We start from the raw sequence: 8729 nt of genomic DNA, 5'->3' as shown, positions 1-8729 counted from the left end.
GGACTGTCCACAGAGAAGTAGGCCAACTTTGTACTCGGGCCTGTGGAGGGCGAGCTGCTCACTTCCCTGCGTTCCTCACCTACGCTCAGGGGCTCAGCCTCCTCCCCCGGCAGTGGCTACACTACCCTTGTCCTCCCTCTTGTCTAATGTGACATGCCTTTGGAGCACTTGCTGCTCATCTGAACGCCCTCTTCCTTTGTCATCCTCCAGCCCCCCTGCCCCAACCCACTGCATTCCCCTCGTTCATTGCAGGCTTTCCCACCTGGCTCCTGGCCCTCCTCCCCACCCCATATCCTGCCGCCAGCATCCTAGGCGAGTTCCATGCTCACACGGCCACCTTTCCACATCTGGGGCCCCAGGTCCTCGGCCTCTTCATATCCAATAAGCAACTCCATGCCCCTTGGCCACTCATTCCCAAGGGTGACTTAGGGCTTGTTACTGCCCCCAATCTGCTCGGTACCTGCTCGGCCCTCCTCTCTTCTCACCCCATCCTTCCATCACTTTCACTACAGTCGCTACCACCCTTTTTATTTTTTAAATAAATGTATGTATTTATAAATGTACTTATTTATTTTTGGCTGCGTTGGGTCTCCGTTGCTGCGCGCGGGCTTTCTCTAGTTGTGGCGAGCGGGGGCTACTCTTCGTTGCGGTGCGCGGGCTTCTCATCGCAGTGGCTTCTCTTGTTGAGGAGCATGGTCTCTAGGTGCGCGGGCTTCAGTAGTTGTGGCTCATGGGCACAGAAGTTATGGCTCGCGGGCTCTAGAGCGCAGGTTCAGTAGTTGTGGCACACGGGCTTAGTTGCTCCACGGCGTGTGGGTTCTTCCCAGATCAGGGCTCGAACCCATGTCCTCTGCATTGGCAGGCGGATTCTTAACCACTGCACCACCAGGGCAGCCCCTGGCACCCTTTTTAAAACCTCACTGGGCCCTCAGCTCCCTTGAACGGCTTTCTCCTGCAGCTCCCCTGCTCTGCACTTCCCCATCATCCACTCTGTGCACGGGCATGGCTGCAATAACACCCTCAACACAACCCCAACCTCTTACTCCTGTTTCCCCTTTTTCCCCCTCCACTCCTCTCTGTCAAAAATGCAGCCCTTACAAAAATAAACAAATGGGACCTAATGAAACTTAAAAGCTTTTACACAGCCAAGGAGACCATGAACAAGATGAAAAGACAACCCTCAGAATGGGAGAAAATATTTGCAAACAAAGCAACTGACAAAGGATTAATCTCCAAAATTTATAAGCAACTCATGCAGCTCAATATCAAAAAAACAAACAACCCAAACCAAAAATGGGCAGAACACCTAAATAGACATTTCTCCGAAGAAGATATACAGATTGCCAACAAACACATGAAAGGATGCTCAACCTCATTAATCATTAGAGAAATGCAAATCAAAACTACAATGAGATATCATCTCACACCGGCCAGATTGGCCATCATCAAAAACTCTAGAAACAATAAATGCTGGAGAGGGTGTGGAGAAAAGGGAAGCCTCTTGCACTGCTGGTGGGAATGTAAATTGATACAGCCACTATGGAGATCAGTATGGAGGTTCCTTAAAAAACTGAAAATAGAACTATCATACGACCCAGCAATCTCACTACTGGGCATATACCCTGAGAAAACCATAATTCAAAAAGAGTCATGTACCACAATGTTCACTGCAGCTCTATTTACAATAGCCAGGACATGGAAGCAACCTAAGTGTCCATCGACAGACGAATGGATAAAGAAGATGTGGCACATATATACAATGGAATATTACTCAGCCATAAAATGAAACGATTTGAGATATTTGTAGTGAGGTGGATGGACCTAGAGTCCGTCATACAGAGTGAAGTAAGTCAGAAAGAGAAAAACACCATATGCTAACAAATATATATGGAATATTAAAAAAAAAAAAAAAGTGGTTCTGAAGAACCTAGGGGCAGGACAGGAATAAAAGACGCAGACATAGAGAATGGACTTGAGGACATGGGGAGGGGGAAGGGTAAGATGGCACGAAGTGAGAGAGTGGTATGGACATATATACACCACCAAATGTAACATAGCTAGTGGGAAGCAGCCGCATAGCACAGGGAGATCAGCTCGGTGCTCTGTGACCACCTAGAGGGGGTGGGATAGGGAGGGTGGGAGAGAGGGAAACGCAAGAGGGAGGAGATATGGGGATATATGTATATGTATAGCTGATTCACTTTGTTATAAAGCAGAAACTAACACCCCATTGTAAAGCAATTATACTCCAATAAAGATGTTAAAAAAATAATACCGCAGCCTTTGATCATCTGGGTGTTGCTAGGGACCATCCCTAGTGAGGCTGCAGGAAAGTGCAGGGCTTGGGGGAGTGCAGTCTCAACTGTTATAGGTGATAGAGAAACGTTCTTTGAAGAGGCAAAAAATACAGGTGAGTTTGAGAGTAACAGAATGGGAGGTTGTGAATCACAGAGAGTTTGAAGGAAGGAGGAACAGGGATATAAATCAGGAGAATTACAGGGATCAGAGAAGGGGAGAATAGAAATGACCCGGGGAGGGTCTTACTTTGGGCAGCGACCGAAGCAAGCCCTGTTTGCATTTAGTTATCTGGCTACAGTGTTAAGCAGGTAACAAATCCCCACTTATCTCTGGAAGACGGTGGAATCTCCTGTTTATCTGCTGCCTGGAAGGGGGAGGGTGAATTGGGGCTTTCTTTTGCCTTGGAGCCATTAGAGGGCAGAGGAGGGGCTTCCCTGGTGGTCCTCCACGCTTGCAATGCAAGGGGCTCAGGGGTTTGACCCCTGGTCGGGGAACTAAGACACCACTTGCCGTGCGGCCAAAAGAAAAAAAAAAAAGAGGGCAGAGGAGAGCAAACAGCTACGAATGAATAAGAAAGATCATTTTTCAGACAATGCCCTGCGCGAGTGGGACATGTGATGAAAAGTGAGGATACAGGCCTCAGAGAGGAGGACAAGCCTTTCATTAAAACACAGGATAGGAAAAGGATGAAAGTATCAGTCGTCTCAGTCTAGGTTATGTCATCATAACAAAAAAATACCCAGATCTCAGTGACTTAAAACAACGATGGTTTTTCCTTGTTGGTGCTACCCGTTCATCGTCGGTTGGCAAGAACACAGGCTGACAATCAACCACCATCCTCAAGGTCGCTGGTCCCTGTGCCAGAAGGGAACCTGGGGGGGCCTCATGTTGGAGGCTGTGGCTTGGATGTGACTGTGTGTTACTTTCCCTCACAATTCATGGCTAGAATGACTGACACACACACACACCACCACCACCACCACCACCACCACCACCACCACCACCACCACCACGGAGGAGGGGGGCGGCTAGGGAGTACAATCTGACTACACGTGTGAAAGACGAGGACTTGGAACGTATTTGGTGAACAGCACTCATGATACCTACGGCATTTTCACCGCAGATGAGCTTTACCTAGAAGTCATACAGAATGCCAGGGTTGGAAATGAAGCTCAGAGACAAGCCAGTACCTGCCCAAGATCACACGGAGCGCGGCAGGCTGACTGCGAGCCAGGTCTCCTGTTTCCCAGCCCCCTGGACTCCCGAGCTTTTATCTTTGGCGAGGTTAAAAACACTTTAGACTCACCTCCCTTCACCTGGAGTCAGACTTTCACTAATGCTCCCCAGGCGCCCGGCCCCAGGTGTCTGTGTCCTTGGCTGTCACCAGTCCTACTGTTGTGCCCACTAGCGTTACATAATACCTCGTTTCTCTCTTCCTGAATGCCTCTCCAGGCCTCCACGCTCCCACAGCCCCCTTGCTTTTCTGTAATAGCGCTTTGATACAAGAGGACGTTTGTCACATCGGAGCAGACAGATCTCAGCTTCACGGGGCCTCTGCCGTGTCAGGAACCCGTCCAAGAACCGCCACGAGCCTTTCTGCACAGCTGTCCATGACCTACCTCTGAACAGCCAGGACACGGAGAGAGCCTGGGGCCCACGAGGGACATACGGATCTGTAATAAATATTCCGGCAACTCTAGCTAGACTCAATTTAATGTTATTCAGCCCTGTGAGACTGCCTCTCAGAATGGATCCTTACCACGTTCTTTGCTTAGAAAACACAAGATTCAATTGCTCCGCCAACTGCTAGCAAGCCAAGACTGACTTCAGGAGCTGGGGAAACCGGGCATTGCTGGCTGCGTCGCAATTGTTACTGAAATCACGAGGATAAATGAAGGAGTGAAAATAATCTAGGATGATAGTTCTCAAACTGTTGGGTGCGTAAGAATCACCTCTGAATACTTACAGTACAATGAAGGACATGCAGCCAGTAAAAAAAGAATGCAGGTCTCGATGTTTGGCTAGGGTTCACTTGCAAACTACAGTTTTAAGTGGGGGGAAAAAAAAAAACACTCACAGGTGTGTTTCTACTTATGTACAAAAAAGGGTGGAGAGAGTTATATATGTACATGTGCAAACACACACAATATTTGCAAGGATATACAAGACACTGGCGAATGGCTGTCTTCCTAAAGCAGAACTGGGATGCTAGGGAGAGGAGAGGATCACTTTTTTTCTTTTGAATTCTGTGCCATTTGTATTACATCTTTTAAAAATAAATTACCAAATGAAATGTGGCATCCTGAGACAGAAAAAAAGAATGACTGGAAAACTAGTGAAATAAGAACAAAGTGTAGTCTACTCAGCACTGGTCCTAGTTTTGGCAAATGTAGCTTTTTTGGTGGTTGTTTTTCCTGGTTCTTTATTCATCATATCCACTCCTCCCCACTACTGGCTTTTTCTCCTACTGTTCCCTATGTGTGGGATGTCCCTCATTCTCTCCTCCTCCTTGGAAGCTGTACCCATCCTTCAAGGCCAAGTTCACCAGTTACTTGCTCTGAAATGCCTTCCTTGCCTTCCCCCGCTCAGCGCTCTAAGACGCGGTATCCAGCTTGTGACACATGGTTACTATTGTTTCACCCTTGCTATCAGCTGGATTCCCAGGAAGCAGACTTCAAGGTGAAAATTAGCATACAGGTTAAGTTCTGCAGGATGCAGAACTGTAGACACAGAGGACTGGAAGGCCGACTGTACTATGTCATCTGACATAACGAACCTGAACAGCCCTGAATTTTGGTATTTGTGGGAAGGGGGGGGTCCTGGAACCAAGCCACTCTGATAGGAGGGACAACTGCATTCTCTTTCCTCAGCCAGTTTCCATAGCAGCATGCAGAGATGAACCTTCCCTATGATCAAGGCTTACTGAGCCTCCAAAACCGTAAGAAATTCACCCCCCCATTTAGCAAAGATAACATTCAAGGAGAAAATTTTCGTTTTTAAAGAAACAATATTTGTTAGTCAATAACCTTTTAAGCCTTGTCTTCTCAAGCAAATGAATACTTTTATTAACATGGTAAAATTTTTTTTAAACACACGGGAGGGTTTTGACCTCAAATACTTGTCAGGTCTGCTACTGAAATGAACTTACAGCTAGACAACTTATGAATCTTGAAGACACCTAGTCCCTGTCCAGTTTAGGGTCCAAAACAGACAGCCCTTGCTTTTCTTCCCCAGACCCTCAAGGGCCTTTGCAAATATCGCTTTCATTTTATGCCCAGAATCCCCTGAAACGCATCAGGATATTACATCGATTACACAGAATACCAAGACCTATCTCGTCTCCTAGTCTAGGTTCCATGTCACATAAAGCTGAGTTAGGCTGTCCAAACAATCTGACCAGACAAGTTACATCAGAGTGCCGCATAAAACTTAAAATCTGAACAAAGTACATCTCTCCTCCTTTGGTCTCACATAGAAATTAAAGTCCCCGAACACAATACCATCCCGAAGCCCTTCTTTTGATTCACCAGTCCTAGCCAGATCAGCCCCATTCTTATTCCCAATTGAAGTCTGGTCCCTTCTTCAGCTTCGTTAGCAATCGCTGCAGGGAGTCGTCTTCTAGAAATAATGCAGTTCCTTCAACACCTTCAGAGCTGGAGAACTCCAACTGAGTCTCATCTGTTACACACAGACCCAAAGTTCCAGGGAGCTATCAGGTCACACAAGAAAGAGCAAAGCACCTCAAAAATTTAGAAATAACGAAAGCCCAGGAACAAATGTGACCGCTGCGAGAGCTTACAATCTAGGCCCTAATTCTTGTGAGAGCATTTTCCGAATCAAAGTTACCTCCCCAAACAAAAACATTTAACAGTCAAAACTCATTACTGAGGTCATTAACCACAGACCATAGCAGAAACGTAGTGTGAGGACAGAGTGCAGACAGAGAAAAAAAGAGAAAACAAAAGGCTCTCTGGTTTCAGCTTCTCCAGGGTGTCAGCCAATCTCCACCAGTTGGCCAGAATCCATTGGCTGTAAACCTAAAGTGCAATTGGGAGAAACTCATCATTAAGAAGTGAGAAAACCCTCACAAACTCAGCCTCGCAGGACACCACCTCTTCTGGATGCCATCTGACCCCTTCCAGTCTTCCAGCAAAGTCTGGAATTGTCCAATAATGGCCTTCCCCCGCATAATTCTGTATTTCTACCCCCCTCTGCTCAATGGCCTGTACTGTGATTTTGTTGTTTATTAGCCTATAGTTATGCTATTGATCGTGACCTTTGGTTTCAACCAAACACATACAAGTCAAAACCAACCAACCAACCAACCAATTTGTTCCCCCAAATTACCAGAGATGTAACAAAAATAAAGAAACGGTACCCACTAACACCTCCTAAAATGAAAATTGAGCACGCTTTTATTCTCTTCTCCCAACTCCCAACCCCCGGGGATCATTAGTAAACAAATGTCCCCGAAGCTGCCCCAAGCGTCGCGCAACGCCTGGGACCTCCGTGCGGCTCCCGCCGGTCCCCGCCTTACCGCCCACCCTCCTTCAGGACGACTCGCTCTTCTCTATCCGCCGGACCAGCTCCACCAGCATCTCTGCCATCTTCGCAATCTCCTTGGCCTTCTCCTCAGCCTTCTCGCACCGTTTGGACCCTCTGCCCTCGACTCCGTCGTCCGCATTCTGCAGATGGTTGAGCGCGCTCTCCTCCGAGGCCTCTACCTGCGTCTTGATCTGGATGAGCATATTGTCCATCTCCCACAGCTTGCTCCGGTTCCGCAGGTAGGCTCTCCCGTGCTCGCGGGTGAGCGCCGCGATGTCCTCGCGCATCTCGTTGATGACCGGGAGCAGGAACTGCTCGAAGTCCTCCTCGGGCTCCAGCACCTCCACCTCCTCCGGCTCCGCCAGCTCCACGATGTCCAAGGGCCGCATCTTTCCCCGCTATTCCGGAACCGCAGGATGCAGGTCGGCTGCAGAGAGAAAATGGAGACTCGCTATGCTTACCAACACACTTCCAGAATATTCTTTAAAACTTTTACCCCTTTTAAACTTTTCGCCTCACAGAAGCCACGGAAACGAGCGACTTACGAGCAAAGAACCGGAGGACAAAATGGAGTCGCAGCCGTCAACCAGCGCCCTGCTTGTTGCGGCCGCTTTCACGACACGGCCGTGCCTCTTTACGGTCACGCCACTGGTAGAACTAGGTGCGGGCGCGCGCACGTCAATAGAGGGCGACGTAATCCGCTCTACCACGGCCGCGCGCGCACGCTCTCCCTTTACCTCCCCTCCTCCTTCCCCTCCGTGCTGCGCCCCTCCGCTACCCACGCGCGCGCGGAGGCGAATGCACGAGCTCCCTTGTCCCCCTCCCCTTTCACCCCATGTGGTGCGCCTAACGGCTACCCCACGCGCGTACGCGCGCCCTCATATTGCCCCTCCCGCTGCCCCCTCGTGCTGAGCCTGTCCGCTACCCTGGCTTTGGGGGTGAGCCCTTCTGGTGCTCCCTCCTCCTAAAGGGTTTCTCTTAAAGCGTTTCCATCTTTTGAAGGTGTCAACGCTGTCTTCCTACAGTAAACGGGGACAGTCATACGTAATAATGTACTCAAAGTCTGTGACATCCTGGTCCAGCGCCGATAGTCCCATCCTGTTTACTACTACGACTGGACCCCTCCCTAATGTCTTACGGGCTTATTTTCTTTTCCCTTTTTTTTAAAAAAAAATTTTTTTTTTTAAATTTTAGTTTTGGCTGCGTTGGGTTTCCATTGCTGCATGCAGGTCCTTCTCTAGTTGAGGCGAGCGGGGGCTACTCTTTGTTGCGGTGCGCGGACTTCTCATTGTGGTGGTTTCTCTTGTTGCAGAGCACGGGCTCTAGGCACACGGGCTTCAGTAGTTGTGGCTCGTGGGCTCGGTAGTTGTGGCACGCGGGCTCTAGAGCACAGGCCAGTAGTTGTGGCACATGGGCTTAGTTGCTCCGTGGCATGTGGGATCTTCCCAGATCAGGGATCGAACCGGTGTCCCCTGCACTGGCAGGCGGATTCTTAACCACTGAGCCACCAGGGAAGCCCCTTACAGGCTTTTTTTCCTTTTCGGATAACGGTCAGACGTGTCTGGATGTCTTTTCACCAGACCCAGCCCCCCCCCCCGCCCCATCCCCAGGGTAAAAGCCCTGGTCTGTTTTATCCTGAGGTTCCACTGGCCTAGTCTTTAGGCCTTTTTGTAGGGTCGAACGCTCCTTGAGGGACGTATTCAGCTCTATGTCTCTAAAGCCTGGGGCAGAACTTGGCATATGTTAGTAAATTTGCTTTACCCTTTACTTAACAGAAAATTTTAAGGAAAGATACGTTAATTTCATAGCCTGTTGACCCAGTCACAAAAGAGCAATAAAAATGTCAGGAGAGCTTGCACAGGTGTTGGTTTGGCTTCTGTTTTCCA

At 48.8% G+C, this 8729-nt stretch overlaps 1 protein-coding gene across 1 annotated transcript; it reads right to left on the bottom strand.

Moving 5' to 3' along the window:
• Window positions 1-5334: 5334 nt before the first annotated feature.
• LOC131758283 (MORF4 family-associated protein 1) lies at window positions 5335-7870 on the bottom strand. Its single transcript, XM_059066246.2, has 3 exons — window positions 7389-7870; window positions 6836-7270; window positions 5335-6335 (listed from the first exon to the last, which is right to left on the bottom strand). Exon 2 carries the CDS (start codon window positions 7230-7232, stop codon window positions 6849-6851), a length of 384 nt encoding a protein of 127 aa, XP_058922229.1. The 5' UTR covers window positions 7233-7270; window positions 7389-7870; the 3' UTR covers window positions 5335-6335; window positions 6836-6848.
• Window positions 7871-8729: the final 859 nt, after the last annotated feature.

The sequence above is a fragment of the Kogia breviceps genome, chromosome 6 (assembly GCF_026419965.1).
Source record: "Kogia breviceps isolate mKogBre1 chromosome 6, mKogBre1 haplotype 1, whole genome shotgun sequence".
Classification (NCBI taxonomy): Eukaryota; Metazoa; Chordata; class Mammalia; order Artiodactyla; family Physeteridae; genus Kogia; species Kogia breviceps.
This window is presented reverse-complemented; position numbering and strand designations above follow the sequence as displayed.

Excerpts from the sequence above, each read along its gene's own strand:
- LOC131758283 (XM_059066246.2), bottom strand. The coding sequence starts at position 7,232 with ATGCGGCCCTTGGACATCGTGGAGCTGGCGGAGCCGGAGGAGGTGGAG.